This window comes from Coccinella septempunctata, chromosome 6, assembly GCF_907165205.1.
Source record: "Coccinella septempunctata chromosome 6, icCocSept1.1, whole genome shotgun sequence".
Classification (NCBI taxonomy): domain Eukaryota; kingdom Metazoa; phylum Arthropoda; class Insecta; order Coleoptera; family Coccinellidae; genus Coccinella; species Coccinella septempunctata.
In genome coordinates, this window is record NC_058194.1 from 11,735,752 (window position 1) to 11,752,633 (window position 16,882).

General features: G+C 37.9%; 1 protein-coding gene across 1 annotated transcript; it reads right to left on the reverse strand.

The window, feature by feature from the left end:
• Window positions 1-15,732: 15,732 nt before the first annotated feature.
• On the reverse strand, window positions 15,733-16,329 carry LOC123315966. The gene has a single exon (XM_044901877.1). It carries the CDS (start codon window positions 16,327-16,329, stop codon window positions 15,733-15,735), a length of 597 nt encoding a protein of 198 aa, XP_044757812.1.
• Between the last annotated feature and the right edge of the window lie 553 nt (window positions 16,330-16,882).

A 16,882-nucleotide genomic window follows, 5' to 3' on the forward strand; every position in this document is an offset into this window, starting at 1 on the left:
ACTTTAGGACAAGTGTCTTCTTATTAACCTAAACAATATGGGCAAAATCCTAGTAATGCAGAGCACATTGATAGACCAATTACTCAAAATGAAATTTCTTATCAAATTGTTTTAACGGGTGGTGGAGGAACCGTCTATTAGTACTCGCTTGCAGGTAGTGTCTCGGTATCCCCGGTGTGCGAGCTCATATTTGAATTAAGGGGAAGTAGTACATACGATTCGAGATCAAGACAATCGGCATTGGTTGCTTTACGGATGTTACTCCAAATACGGAAATGTGCCACATTTTTGAGCAATAGCCTGAATTACGAACTGATACAGTTGAAAAATAGAAATCACTACGCAATAGGAGTATTGAATAGTTTTCAGTTATTCCTGAATTTCAGCGTAATTTTGGTATATATCAGTATAAGAATTCAATATATAAAGCATTGAATCCCCGATGTCACCCCGTCGCTATTTTTATGGAAATATATTGAAAAACCGTCGAAAAATGATTTGTGAAAACAAGTTTTATAGATACTAAAGTTCAACTTCTTTTTTCTCATAAAAAAAACAAACTACATTGGTAAAAAAGAGACGGAGTGACATCAATTAAAAAAAAAAATTCAAGGCTTTACGTACAAAATTGAAAGCGTAAATTGAGAACTAGTGAATGCTGTTTTTGAATGGAGATTCTTGAGGTATCCTTCCTCTTACTAGAATTAGCGATCGCGCATTGCTGGCGATCGAGCATCATAGATACATCTACGCTACCTGTCAGCTACGCATCTCGGGAGACTCCCGAGATCCGTAGCTGACAGGAAGCGTAGATGTATCCTCAGTGTGCGAACTCCCATTCAAAATAAAGTGCGCTACCTCTCAACGACCAGAAATCGTAGTCGTGTAGCAGTAGCGTATTACCGGTCTACGAGCAGCCTTAGACAACTGGCGTTGAACAGTTATTCTCAAAAAAATTTCATAGAAAGCAGAAAATTTAGAAGAAGACGAGTTTTTATCTTTCGCAGCTAGTTCTATTTAACAATTAGATCGTTGACCTCAGTAAACATTGTGTTTATAGTGTATCCTACTCAAGAATGTATTACTGGGGATGCATAGTTTATTATAAGACAGCTTTTTCACTTGATCGTGAGGATTTTTCACGGTGGTGATAAAAACTTTTCATTTGACAATGGCCTCCTTCAAGGGATCTTTGTATTTCTCGGTGGTAGCCATTATTTCAAAACTTACCGCTAACATTTTAAATCTTCCGTTGGAAGCATTTCTTTTTGAACTGTTCATTGATCACCGTCAATAACCGTCTTGATGAGTACTTAAACGAGTGTGCATGATTGTAACGGTTCACTTCACTTTTGGTTTGAATTTCGCATTTCAACACCCTCTTTCCTCTCATTTTTCTTGTTTCATCACTGTTGCCTGTAAGTTTGCAACCCAAAAGTCGCAGTTTGGCATTGTATTTATATTTATTTCTGAGCATCTGAAGTGCATGGGCTTCTGTCGTATCTTTCAACTCCATTTAATAACAATATCTAATAATTCATCGTCAGAATAATATATGTAGGTACTCAAATTGAAATTTGGTTCAATCGAGATTCTCCTTCAAAGAAGGTTAACGAAAAAATCTTGCAATCATCTCCTTCATCAATTTCGCTATTAATGAAATCAAATATAAGAGCGCTCGCTCCGCTCGAACGTCGAAACATCTTGCGCTAAATAATAAGCTAGTTGATTAACGACCGTTTTCAATCAATCTATCTATCGTTTCAGTTACTCAAGATAAAAAAGCCAGCCGATTTAGTTTCTACTAATATGCATATGAAGTTCAGATAAACCATGGTTTATCGGAGTTAGGTTTCAGAACGGTTTTCTCTATCGTCAGTAATGGGATAGATAGTTTTTTGAAATCAGCCTTAAATACACAATTTCAAAGAGGAAAATTCATCAAATACGACAAAAGCTCTGGATTTGTTATGAATAGAAATATTATTCAGACCTTCGAATCGAACCATAGCCACACCATCATTCATCTTTGAACACACATATTGTTGTCATTGAGTAGATTAGAGCACTTGCTGTTTGAACTTCATCACAGTAACAAAACTTCCACCTTTGTTGATAATCTCAAGGATGAGTTTCGTAAATCTGAATGACATTATTTTGTCTATTTTATGGAATATTTTGAATAGAAACAAATTCAGTTTCACTGCAGAATTTTGTAACGTTTGCTATTCGAAGAAATCATTCTTACTCATTCGAATATCATCGAATCGTCATAAACATTTTTCGCGAACAGGATATAAACGGGAAGATTCTGCGCTACAGAACCCCCAGCAAAAGAACCCCTTCTGTGTTTCCCGCATTCTCCAGTTTGCCGGTTGACGTTTCAAGGTGCGCGTTTGTGCGGTCTCCCGTGAAAATTGTTTTCCTCGTGGCTTTGCTCGAACGCGAAAAAAGTTTTCTGGTGTTGAATTCACATTGTCATTAACTGTTTTCATCTATTTTATTCCTTCCATTTGGGGTGCATCGTTCGGTGAGTGTTCTTCTGTTCGGTGAAGAGATTAGAGAATTCGGAAATTTAGATAATTCACATGAATTCGGCAAGTCAGATTTATCCTAAACATCTATATATTGTGATTGTATCGTTCTCAAATTTTCCAGTGAACAAGGTTTTCAGTTCTGCTTGTTATTATACAAATACTTTTGGAGAAGTATTTCTTCGTTTCTTCATTGAAATTTAACGAGAATATGAAGACTGTCATTAAAAAATAACTTTATCTTTGATATACGAACATTACGAACAAATACTGAATCAGCACAATCACAAGGGGATGCTCAATCAAGGTGAATTATGGAAACTGACATAAAATCAGCGCGAGACAAATAACAATCAATTGCAAGAAACATTCAACAAATCACCTTTTTCCATACTTATATGTAATATAATACCAATAGGGACAACATTTCTGGATGGCCATATGAAAATTTGTTGTTTCAAAATTCGCTAGCGATTTTGGAAAATTGTCATAACGGACAAATTTGAAGATTGCAATAAAGAAATTTATTTCACCTGCATGAATTTTTTCTCGATTGTGTTCCGCATGATCATTTCACGGGTAAATCAGTTGAAGAGTAGTACGACAATGTTTGATCGAGTGTATGATGATTAGAAGAAAACCACTCTTCTGAGGAAAAAACTATGTAGTTTTGAATTTCTAAATTAGAATATCTTGATATTTTTATTAATTGTCAAAGTTATAATTACAATTGTTGTAGTTATTTAATTGTGGATTACAGAAGAATGAATCCGATGTTATGAATGATCTGATCCTAATTCCATTATCTGGAAATCTTTATTGGTGAAAATATGTAATTGTATTTTCTGAAATTTTGAGGTAGTTTCAAATAATGTTTTGAATCTGGTTGTGTATATGATTTTGAGGAGTGTGCACTCAAATGCAATTAATTCATTTAACTCCCGTTTTTCTCCATATCATATATTTTGAACAGGGAAAGGTTGCCGTAATTGAACCTTTTCCTCGATTGGACCACCCCCTATTCAAAAGCCAACGTCATCGGCTAGTTTTTTATATCGAATTGAGAATGAGGTGAGATTAGGCTGATGGCAGTGAAACCTAGGAACGTTATTAAAAACTAGCAGATGACATAGGCACATGGGGTGGTCCAACCAGGGAGAAGGTCCGGCAAGCTTTCCATATATGATACAGATACAGGTTGTTGAAAAACCATAAAAAATGTAATTCTGAGTCATCTCACAAAGCACAAAGAATTTCATCGAATGGTATGATTTTTGGAAGATAGTTTTTCATCTCGTTTTTCATTAATGTGAGGAATCTCTTCCGAAAACGAAATTTCACCCACATCTCCCAGTATCTTAATTATGACCATTACATGTCATAAATTAACCAGAAAGTACCCAACCCTCATAAGAAGAGAAAATGTGAAAAATACCTATTATACGTAATGCGCCGTTTTCGAGTTATTCAATATTCAAAAATAGAAAATATCTGTGAAATTGGGTACTCTGGCTGAATGCAATTTTGTGTGAAAGATCCAGCGCTGTGTAGTGTCATAGATTTAGCTTGATATTCTGAATGGAATTTTGTTTTTCCATTGGTGGAAAGCTCATTATGAAGAATAATAATGGCTATATCATTTTATCTGGTCCGAATCGGAAGAAACAGTAAAGGTAAAAAGTGTTTTCTGATTGATCTCAAGAATCTTCTCTCAAAATATATGTGCAAGTCAAAGGCTTACCCTGTATAGTTCAATTGGTTGCGTTTTCACACAAAAAAAATACCTACCTATTGCAAATTTAATGAAAAAATATCACTATAACAACAACTTGGAATTGGAATCAAAGATGTGAATGAAATTCCTCGTGAATGATTATTTATTTATTCATTATTGAAACGAAATTCATAAGAATTCAAACAAGATAATGAGTGTGTTCAAAATCACGGGTGTTATTATTTTGTAAGAAGGGGGTAGTGGACTGTATTACTAGATAATTGAGCTGGAGATGGTATTGGAAAACATTTATTGTATATCCCCAATCATAAAATGAATAAGTCACCTGCATGAAGCTAATACAGTAATGTAAACAGATATTAACAGCATCTCTAGACTCAGAGAGGCACTTTTCAACTAAAAACAGAGAAGCTACAGTGGAGTTCAAATGAGAAGTCACTTGTGGTCAGACTAAGGGCTTGTCCAGATGCGGCGAGAAACGCGCGATTGACTACGCGAGTATCATTTCATGTTGCGTCCACATGTAGCGTTTGCCTACGCGTCAAAACGCGAGTTTCCAGTCCAGTATTCCCTTTTATTGAATCTTCGGTTTCCAGTGTGGATGGTTTTTTCTCTTTTGAATTACTTCCTTCACAAAATATTTCAACAATTTCATCCCAACATGTATTTTTAGTAGGTATTCATCGATTGGAATATTCGGGAGATTCCTTATCCCACAACAGAATTATCTTTTTGCAATTCTCACATATAAAGTGGCACTTTTTAGAACTCATTGACGTTTGAAACGTAATACAAGAGACCGATTTGCTGAATATTTTGTAAACGAGTCAACTGCCCTGACAAAATCAAATGGTTTTATAATTTATGTATTGTTCCAAGTAACGCAGTACATTTTTATTCCGTATAATCCTACTTCGCGCACTAATAAAAATGATTTACTCATCCAAAGCTCTTTTTTCTCTTCTGAATCACCTTCTTCGAAAAATCTATAAACAATTTCTTCCCACATTTTTTCCGAATACGATTGAAATATTCGGATGATTCCATATCCCACAACAGAATTCCCCTTTCAACTTTATCGATAAAAAGTTCAATATCGTTATCGAGTTCCATTTCGAAATTTCACTTAATCCGTCCTCACGCAGCAACCAACGCATGTGTACTGGACGCTACTATTGGGACCCTAGTATCTCGACACGCGCGTAGAACGCGCGAGTCGAGATCCCTGCGATTGCTTGCGTCGAACTTGCGATTTTATTGCACGCGCGTGTGCATGTGGACGGGATCTACTATGCTCTAGTATCTCGACACGCGCGTTTCTAAACGCGCGTAATGAATCGGGCGTTTCTCGCTGCATCTGGACAGGCTCATAGACTTTGAGAAAGTTTGATAAGTTCAAAATCAACACAACGTTTACAGTTTCAGACCAATCAATGATAATTGATTGCGAAAGTCTCTTTATTCCATCAAAAAAAGTTAGTTTGGAATAATAAATTTTAATGAGGAGGCTGAGTTGTAATAATGAAATAGGCCAAGAGATGAAAACTAAATTGTCTATGTCTGCTCATCAATGGCAGGTCAATAATTATAATTGAAAAATGAGCAGAACAAGAATATTTATATTTAAATGAGGAAAGCAAGAATATTATATTTGATAAAAATAAAGTGAGTCTTGATGAGTGCAAAAATTCATCAATGAATACAACATTTATAGTGACGGACTGCTTACAAGTAAGCACGATTAGAGCATCCATATGAAAAATAGGAGGTACAATTGATAAATTATGAGAGGTACAAAATGAGAGTACTAATGAGGGAAACCACTAACCGTTGGTTTCGAGAAGAGCAGAAGGCTTGAGAACTAACATGTTTATCGAGCTCGATGAATGAATATGAAAATATATCAAAAGAAGCACGTTCAATGAGTAGATCATACCAATTGAGAGTGTACACCACAGTTACCAGAGCAAACCTTCCAGTTATAGAACAACGACCAGAGAGTATCAACCAGTGTCATGGCTTACCAATAACCGTTGAACCGAGCGTTGAACCATATTTGGGAAGATCACATCTTGTTCTGGAGGAAAACTATTGATTCCAGGGTCCACCTTGAAGATCATGAGGATTCATTATTCTGAAACCGAGTCTGAAACTGGACAACAGTAATTAGTCATATCTAATGGAACGGTTAACAGAGTTGACTGAGAAATCGAATGAACTGATTCAAATAAAGGAGATGATCATGAGAAAACTATGAATCAGTATTCATTATGAATGAGAAAGATATGAGAAGATTCGATTCTGGTGCTACATACCCATTTCCATGTGAGAAAATCTAGAGAAGTCTGAAAATCCATGTAAATTATAAAATAAGGCATTCTTAATCGAGTTGTCTCTTGTGAACATATCAATTTAGCAGTACTAGTAAAGATAATAAATCTGTTTGAAGATTCTGAAATAATCTTGCACGTGGAACCATTTCATAATAATGAAAAGAACATGAAAATGGTTAAATTAAAAATTTTGAGAAGACTGAGATTACATTACCTTTCGAATAGAACAATTAAGCACCAGAATTGTGGTGAACTGTTAGTGGAGTTTCACAAAGAGATCGAAATCAACACAATGAGACACTATTTCATCAATGTGAACAAAGAGAGTGTGTGTTCGCTTCGGACAACACTGAAAGTGTGGGTGCTACTTCGGTCAATTAGCGCACCGCAGAATTCAGGTACTACACGTGGCCATCCGGTGCTGCTCAGGAGCGTCCACAAGAGAAAGGTCGGAGGGGGGCTTCGCTCAATTTTTAAGAGGGTGAATGATATTCTTTCGGCACCCTCAGTATTGGTGGATAGCTAGTTGGATTCAGATCGTAACATTTGCAAAATATCGGTGTTATGCTTCTGAATACCATTCACTCAATATCTTGTTTGGAAAAAAAGTTTTACGGAGGAAGTGGCAGAAACTGTCGGATTCGCCAATTTACCTCTGAAAGATGTAGGAGTTCGGCCAGCGGGCCAAGTCCGGCACACATGATAGTAATGATTTTCAATGAACCGCTCAAAGTCACCTCGTAGGTGTCCCAAAAAGAATGATTTTTTTTTAATTTAGATAATCCGTATCAACCACGGAGGTTATTAGCGGTGGAACAGTATAATATATACTATGTGAAATAGGCAGGTGCTAGATTGTGTTAAATATGTGAACAGATTTCTAGAATATCATCATCAACTCAAGGTTCTCTGGATCCAAGGCATCTTCGAAGTTCACTGGTAGTACTGAGGATTGTCGCTTCCCCCAGAAATCGGGACACTCCATCATCAAGTGTCTTACGGTCAGCACCTCATTACACGTTTTTCATTTTTGAGAAGATATGGGTGGGTATATCGAGTATGGCCGATTGCTTGTGTTTATTTATATCTCAAAACGTTGGAAATAAAAGGTTTCCCTGTTATAGAAATTTTTTGAGTAGCGTAAATTATAGCATCTGATATTAATTTAGTTTTCTACTGTCCAGTTTCATAATCAAATTCAAAGTCACTTTAAGCTTCAACTTCCTTTAGTAGGGTTGAAGGGAGCTTCAAAATCAATTCAAGTTTGATAATGAAATTGGTCGCAACTTTGCTCGCAATTTAACGGACTATCAACGTTTGCGTCCACAAACCAAGTGATATTTCCATTGAGCAGAATGCTCCAAAGACCGACAATTCTCGGAACGCTTAGAGTCGTGCAGATGACCATTTCCCAACACGACGAGCAACACGTCCACCTTGACATCCAAGGACGAAAATCGTATAATTTTATAGGATTTTTATTGCCGTTGCAGGTTCTGCCAGTACGCGCCTTATTTCTGGTTGCGTTGCGTACCAATGGAGAACTACAATTATTTTCGTTTCGCTTGTTTTCAATGTCAGTGTAATTCAAAGAGTTTTTCGCTCGAGTTTTCGCCTTATTATCAATCGTTACAATGGCAAGTAAAAAGCGTGAACGATCACAGATTTATTTTTCACATACTCCGTCGTATCCGCATGAGGAATGATTAATTTTTTCCTAGGATGTAAATCGTTTGTGATGTGAAAATCAGAATTAAGTTTATCACTCCTTCTTGTGAAAATGTGTATTGTTTATTTTTATTCAATTTTGAAATATATGTTATGAGTAATGACGTTCTGTATCCCTTTGCGAGTCGATGATTTTTTTTGGTTAATAACATCGATATAACAAATCAACGTTCCAAATATGGTTATGCTCTGTCGAATAGTTTCCGTCTTATTGAATTTTGAAATTTAAGGGGTAGGTAATCAACCCTTGTTTCCCTATGCGAGTCGATTATTTTCCTTGTGTTTAATCAAATCATTATAACGATCATACTTATCAAATATGGTTATGATCCGGCGAACTTTTTCCGTGTTAACGAATTTTCAATTTTGAAGGAATGAATAATCACCCGCTGTATTCCTTTGTGAGTCGATGATTTTTTTTTTTTGGGTTTATCACATCGATATTATGATTCCACATAGCAAGTATGATAATTCTCCGGCGAACACTTGTCAAATTTAGAAATATAAGGGATGCGACTAATTACCCACTGTATACCTTTGGGAGTCGATGAATTTTTTTTTGGTTTATCACAACGATATAAAAATTCAACGTTTCAACTATTATATGTTCAGGCTCCGGCGAACAGTTTCAGTGTTATCGAATTTTGAAATATCAGGGATAAAAAATCATCCCCTGTATCCCTATGCGAGTAGATGATTTTTTGTGTAGTTAATAACTTCGGTATTATGATTATATATACCAAATACGGTTATCCTCACGAGAATCGAGAGTCTTTGCGTGGTTATTAATCCCCTCGAAATTTCTATTCCACATACCAAATATCGGTGATAGTCCTACGAATAGTTTTTGTTAACTGAAACACGTAGGTACACTGAAATAAGGGAACACAACAATTTAGAACTGCTGAAACTGATTTAAACTAAAATTCGATGTTTCGGTTGATTATTTTGATATTGAATGAATGGATCCACTTCGATAAGAAGTGCGGGGAGATCAGGAACACAAACGACACCAAAGAGCCAAGGAGGAAACATGACGCCATCCAGATCAGGCGGCCTAGGAGGATGCCGGACGCATATACAGAAACAGCACCCATACTAGATATTTCGTGTGAGTTCGTCTTCTCGAACTTCATGTCTGTAACGGCACCAGAGCTACGCTCAATCGACTGTACGTATAAATTCTTCAGTCGATTGACAGGAAAAAGATCAGATTTATAGAACAAAAACCACTCTTCAAAACAATGCCGACTAGTTTAGATTTTATTCTAAAATCATCCTCAGGACTAGTTTCAAAAAACAATTGAAACAAATACACCTCACAAAACATCAGGAGAAGGCGGATGGAAAACAACTGTACGTATAAAGTAATATCACCCGTGCTGTATAATTTCTTCAAATATGAAACTGCGCTCATTCGTTTTAAGAATCCTTAACTTAGAGTAAAAGAGGCACGTTGAACAAAGCACTCAAAGAAGAAAATTTTATCTGTGTGACTGATCATAGCTCTTCAAGAAGCAGAATAAGAAAATAAAAAGATTGCCAGAAAACTATCCCAAGAAAGTTATTAGTTACGATGTGATAAGGCTGAAATTAGAAATAAATTAGATGTTGATATGATGGCTAACATAAACATGCTTCTGATTATTTGGCATAATACTTTTTTACACCTTCCACTATGGGTGGAAGAAGAGCTCACGTTGCTAGTTGAAACTCTAAAAGGCTTTTGTAACAAAGAAAAGCAGAAACCGACATGCCATGCTGTTGCTAAATGAATTGTAGAGTATGAGGGTCTGGCCTAGCCCAGGTGTTGTTACTGTATATGCATCCCGCACTCGGCCACCACTATGAGCCCTAAAAACCGGAAAATGACTTCAAGAACTCCAACAGACTAACACAGCTGAATCTTTTTGATATCTGGGATAAATGAGTGTTTCTATGGAGGGAAGTCTAAAAAGTGCAAAACAAAAGTCATAATAAACTTTATTCACTTTCAACATTAAAATTCCCAGTTACAGAGTTGCAGCTTATATGAACTCAAGCGAATACTGATGTATTGCCTAAATGAAAAAACAAAATGGAAATTTGAGAAGCAATGGTGAAATGTTTCGAAAGGCTTCATTCCATAAAAAAATTCAATTCTATATATACATTAATAAAAGAGGATCTATGGTTTACTTCAAAATACTTTATTGTTCAAACGATCGCACCAAATTGGACAATTCTTTTTTTGTTGTGTTTATTATTGTTAGGGCAAGGTTTATATAACAAAATATTCCCAAAAAAAATGTACAGAACAGGAAAAAAGGCATTCCTTTTTCTTGCGACCAATCGAGCAATCACGATGAGTTAGTTATTATTATCTACCCTAGAAATAATTTAAATGGCAACACTAGGTTTGCCGGGTCAGCTAGTCAATAAATAAATCAACAAAAATAAATTCATTTTCTATTTATTCCTGTAATTCTTCTTGTATTTTCTCACCTAAAAACATATAAGCTTTGGGCCTTAGACTCAATATTGACAAAACCCAAATACTGGTTATTCCGCCATTTTTTTTTTTTTTGGTGTAGCAGGGGGAAAATCTGCAAGACAGACGAACACACCCTCTCCTGAGAGGGAACAGTGTGGGGATTCTCACTCTCTGAGCTCGAGACCCACTAAAAACCCTTAACTGCTTCTTCTTAGGTTCCGGGTATTTTGCCTATTAACCAGTTGACTCTTATGGTTTCTGGACTCTCACACGATCATAGTCGTGTTGATATTTGAATGCTGCCTATAGCTTTTATAGGTTAAGCTCTTCTTTGGTTACTTAAAATCCTTAACTGATCTCTCGGTCTTCGGTGGTAGGTTTTTGACCTTCTAGCCTCTTCTTGGATCATAGTCGACTAATCTTCGTAGTTCCTCATTTGGATGATGTTTGGCTTTGTCGAATATCCTTTCCGCCTTTCTCTTTATAAATTCTGTAACTGGTTCCCATTCCAAGTCCTTGTAGATTTGTTTGTTCCTAACAAACCAGGGTACGTCTATCGCCATTCTAAGGAGTTTATTCTCAGTGGCCTGTATTTTCTTGATGTGGGTCTTGGCTGCGAAGCCCCATGCTGCCGATCCATATGTGAGTTGTGGTCGCGCAATTGTTTTAATCATCGTCAACTTGATGTTCTTATTCATATGACTTCTTCTGCCTATGAGTGGATAAAGTTTACTCATTGCGGCTTTTGTTTTATCAACTGCACATTTGATGTGGTCTTTCTATGTAAGTCCTCTGTCAAGCGTCACTCCTAGGTATGTTGCTTCATTTTTCCAATCAACCTCTTTTCCATCAACTTCAAGGTTTTCTTCCATCCTCAATCTTCTCTTTTGCAGTAATATTGCTTGAGTCTTTCTTCCATTGATTTGGATTTTCCATTTGATGCACCATTTGAGTAATTCATCTATGGCTTCCTGCAGTCCCCGGTATATGATCTCTGGGCGTCGATGTCTGAACGCTATTCCTGTGTCATCTGCGTACAAGGTGAGCATATTTCTAGCATTCTTCGGGATATCATAGACGTATATTACGTAAAGCAGAGGTCCAAGTACCGATCCTTGAGGCACTCCCGCTTCCAATTGTCTGGTTTGAGAAGTTGCTCCATCTATTTTCACATAAAAGTTTCTATTCCTCAGATAGTTCCTTATAATCTTGCATAGCTTGGTCGAATATCCTGCTTTTTTCATCTTGTAGATTAGGCCTTCGTGCCATACTCTATCAAAAGCTCTCTCGATATCCATCAGAACTAATCCTGTGGCCTGTTTAGTCTGCATTCCTTCGGTGACGTATTCTATGAGCCGTAGTAATTGGAGTTCAGTCGAATGTTCTCGTCGAAATCCAAATTGTTCGGGTGGAATTATCTTCAACATTTCTGTTTCCTAATTCAGCCTTTTAGCGATAACCCTCTCGACGATTTTTCCTAGTGCTTATAGTAGGCTGATTGGTCTATAATTTTGAGGAAATTTCCGTTCCTTTCCAGGCTTGTTGAAAACTATCATTTCTGCAGTTTTTCATCTCTTTGGGTAGCATTCGGTCCTCATCACTCCGTTTGTTATATTCGTCAAGGCTGCTATTCCTTTTCTAGGCAATTTCCTCAACATATAATTCGTTATCCTATCTTCTCCTGGCGCTTTCCTGTTTTTCAATTTCATTATGATCTCTTTGATTTCTGTTGGTGAAGCCGGTTTTGGAATGATTTCGGTTTCCGGTGGTTCCATCATCAGTTCTTCGTTTGCCTCTACTTCTTCTTCTAGATCTTCATTGTCATCATCATTTCTGTAATTTATTCTGGCTTCTCTCTCAATTGAGTCGGCAAGTGCTGCGGCTTTTTCAAGTCTCGTATATACCATTCCGTTTGCTCCATGCAGTGGAGGTATAACTGTCCGTTCCCGTCGTAAGCGTTTTTGCATTTTCCAAGCCGAGTGATCTATTGTATTCAGTTCCCTTAATCTCTGGTGCCATCTGTTATTACGCAGTTCTGTTAAAGCATTTTTCAATATCTGGCTATGCTTATTCAGTTTCTTCTTGTCTTCTTCTCTTTTTGCTGTTCTATAAATTTTTCTGAGTCTTCTGTTCTTTTTTATAAGTTCCTTTATATCCCTTGGCGTATCTCCATGTGAATGTTTCGGAATTGGTTTCCTTATTCTCTTGGTGCTTTCTTCATAGGCTTCTTTCATTTGATTTTCCAATTTTTCAACTGCTTCATCTAATTCATCCCGGGTGTTCATTTGGGGAATTTCCGTGATTTTTTCCTGAAGTAAATTCTTATATTTCTCCCAGTCTGTGCGATCCTTGGTTTGTGTCTCTTCTTCGTTTCTTGGGCCATGTCCCACTATGAATTCTATGGGATTGTGGTCTGAAGTTCCGTCTTCTATTGTATCAATGCTGATTTCTTCAGTGGTGCCTTTCATTACGACAATGTCCAGTACATCGGGTAGTCCATTTACTCTTGGTATGTAGGTCGGTATATCAGGTCCTATCACAACTGCATTAAGTTTTTCAGCATAAATCTTCAGTCTTCTCCCGTTGGTATTTTCCATTCTACTATTCCATTCCTGCGATTTGCAGTTAAGATCACCAATTATGATTTTAGGGTGTCTTCCTTCTAGTAGCATTTTTAGATCCTCTTCCAGCATGTCCTTATCCGGTGATTTATAAGTTGAAATAATCTTCACTTGTCCTCGATTAGTATTCACAATAATTGATATTGCTTCTACTTCTTGTCTATTGAATATTTGGTCAAAATGGTGATCCATATTCCTTCTAGCCAGTATAGCAACGCCACCTGTGCTGTTAGGTCTATCATTTCAATAGATATCGTAATTGGGAAATGCTATCCGAATGTTGGGGTTAAGTCTTGTTTCTTGGAGAGCTATGACATCCGGTCTCTTCTCTTCAATCAGTTCTTCGAATTCTGGTCTGCGGGCTCTCAATCCTTCGACGTTCCAAAAGACGATTAAGAGATTGTTCTTTATCGTCGTATCAGCCATTAAATATTCTTAATAATTTGCTGCATCTTCTTCTCAATCTCTTTCTCCAGATTCTGCATCATCGTGCTGAGGAGGTTTTTCGTGAACTTATCCAGTTCCTCAGTGATTCCAGAAATTCCTTTCCTGGTTTCGGCTTTTTTGACGGTTTTTGCCTTTTCCGTCTTTTTCTCTGGTCTTCGTCTCTTTGACCACTTTGGTTGCAGTTTCCTGGGGTTTCTTCACTTCCGAAGAGTTTTGGGATGGCTTCGGTGTATTTTGTGTTGGCCTCGAGCTGGTCTGGTTCGATCTTGGCGATCTCTTGGTCTTTTTAGTGACCAATTTCCATTCGCTACATCCCTTGTAGCTAGCTGGATGTCCTTGCTCTCCACAGAGAACACAAGAGGCATTTCGCTCCTCGTTCTCCCTGGTAAGCGTACACTCCTTGGAGCTGTGATTACCAGAGCATTTCACGCACCTCCATGGAAAAGTGCACTTACTTTGGGCATGTCCATATCGCTGACAGCGATAACATTGTCCAGGCCCGGTCGTCCTTCTCTTAGGTTCAACAACACAGTTCATGTTGTAGAGCCTTCTCACCTCGAAGATACCCTTATTCTGGGTTTTAACCAGCAATAAGGGCATCGGCCTCTTAGTTATATTTAAGGTCATTCTTATGACCTCAGCATCGACGATCCCTTGATCCTTGAGGTCGTCAAGGATCGTCGGGATATCTGCATCCAGCGGTAGATATCTCACTACCGCGTAGATTTTCTTTTCTTCCTCCCGTTGAAGAGTGTAAAACTGCCTATTTATTTTATGAAGGAAGTCCGTCATTCTTCTGTGGTCTTGCGCGGTTTGTGGAACGACCCTAATTCCGTCCTTCACAGTTGTCGCTCTGCTATATTTAATTCCGTTTCGCATTAACGCGTTGGAAATTGACGTCCATTCTGACGTACCTCTCAGGGTGACTGGGGGATTTTTACCTTTTTTAGGTATCTCCGTTGCTTTTTTTGCGGTCTCTTCGTCTGAAGATGCACTTTCTTTACGCGCGCGTTTTGTGGGTGGCGCGTTCTGGGTTTTTGCAACTTGAGTTGCAAAATTTTTCTTCTTTTCCGGTTCTGGAGCTACTTCCTGTTTGGAGGAATTTTTGGGGACCGCCACCTGCTTTGCAATTTCTGCAAATGTGGGGGATTTCTGTGCCGTAATGTGTTTTGCAATTTCCGCAAAACTAGGGGATTGAGGCGCTTTATTCTTATTAACTTCCTCTCTCAAGAGGCGTATCTCCCCGACCAACTGAGCTGCGGTTTCAGTTAATTTATTTATTTGAGCCTTCAATTGCTCATTCTCTTCTTTGAGCCTTACAAGCTCCTCTGCTTGTCGATCGATGAATTCTTCGGTGTCCGTAGCTTCCATGTAGGAGCTCTCATTGTCTGAGACCTCCGACATGGCTTTTTGTACGTATTGAACTACATATAGTTCAATACGTAGAAATACCTCATAAGGTATTTCTGTGTGATAATGAATATTGGAGATACTCACTAATATGTTACTACTAAGCTATGTGGCTAAGTTATATATTTTCTATACTATAAGAAAAAAAAATCGACTCACCAGTGATATCCGTGGAACCATCGATCAATGGATCTGGACTCGACACTGAATACACTGAATTTGAACGAATTTCCGCTCTATAACACATACACTTATAGAAATTACAAAAAACTTCGGTAGTTTCGTAGACGGAATCAAAAATTCCGTAGCTTCGCTAGTGTACACTTTCACTTCGACTTTCTCTTCCAGTTTCTCTTTTACAACACGAGAGATGACGTATCGCACTGGTATCATTCAACACATCTACCTGCTTCAACGTCTCGAGGTGAACTGTTAGTCCACCAGAAAGCGTTCAAAGGGCTATCAGCCTGGAGGATGAAACTCTAGAACAGGTCGAGCAAATCAAATACTTGATATCTGTTTGAACGCTTTCTGGCGGACTACCCATTGGGTATAGGCTGTTGTGTGGCCTCTTCATCTGAACATCTTCCCTCCACATCGTCCTATCCAATGATAAACGTCTAGCTTCCGGAATGTTCGTTCCCCTCTTAATCAATATCTCCGCAATGACTGGTCTCCAACTTCTCTGTGGTCTTCCCCGTCTCCTCTTTCTGACATTTTTGGCATCCCAAATTCTCCTCGTCATTGTATCCTCCTCCATTCTATTCAAATGTCCCCACCATTCCAACTGTCTCCTCTCAATAAATTCTTCCAAAGATTCCACTTGCAGATCCTCTCTAACTAATTCATTCCTTATCCTGTCTCTTCTAGTCACTCCCATTACTCTCCTTAAGTATTTCATTTCCATAGCCTGCAATCTTGACTTTTCTCCCAAGTTCAGGTTCCATGTTACACATCCATAAATCAAAGTTGGTCTGTGGATGGATTTATACACTTTGAGCTTTGTTGACTTTGATACTTCTTTCTTATTTATAATGCCTGACCTCATGGCGTGGTATAGTCTGTTTGTCTTCCCTATTTTATTGCCGATTTCATTGACCCGTCCCCCGTGTTGCTAAGAAATAACTCCTAGATATTTATATCTGTCTACCTGTTCGATTTTTTGCCCTCCCAAATACACTTCCATTCTTCTTTCCTGTTTTGCCACTGCCATTACCTTTGTTTTCCCTCAATTCATCTTCATCCCATACTCTGATATAACCTCATCCCAGATATTCAAGTTCCGTTGTAATTCTTGCATCATCTGCAAACACTAGTTCCGAAACACATACCCTTTCCATTTTATAAAAACCCACTGTAACCTTTTCAGTTCTTTGTCTGCTTCTCCATATTATATCGTCCATAAGGGTTATGTTATGAACAATAGTGGGCTCAATCCTCCCCCCTGCCTCAGTCCTCTTATCGTCGTGAAACTCTCTTCTGAAATTCTTCAGAATTCATTCCAGAATAGAATAATTTTTGGTTCTTCCTGCTATCCAGCTCCAATCAATTGCCAAATCCTTCCCAGCTCTTTCGCTTCGCCTCTTGTATCAGCTCTTTCA

What these genes read in the sequence shown, in the direction of transcription:
- LOC123315966 (XM_044901877.1), bottom strand. Translation starts at nt 16,329, where the DNA reads ATGAGGTCAGGCATTATAAATAAGAAAGAAGTATCAAAGTCAACAAAG.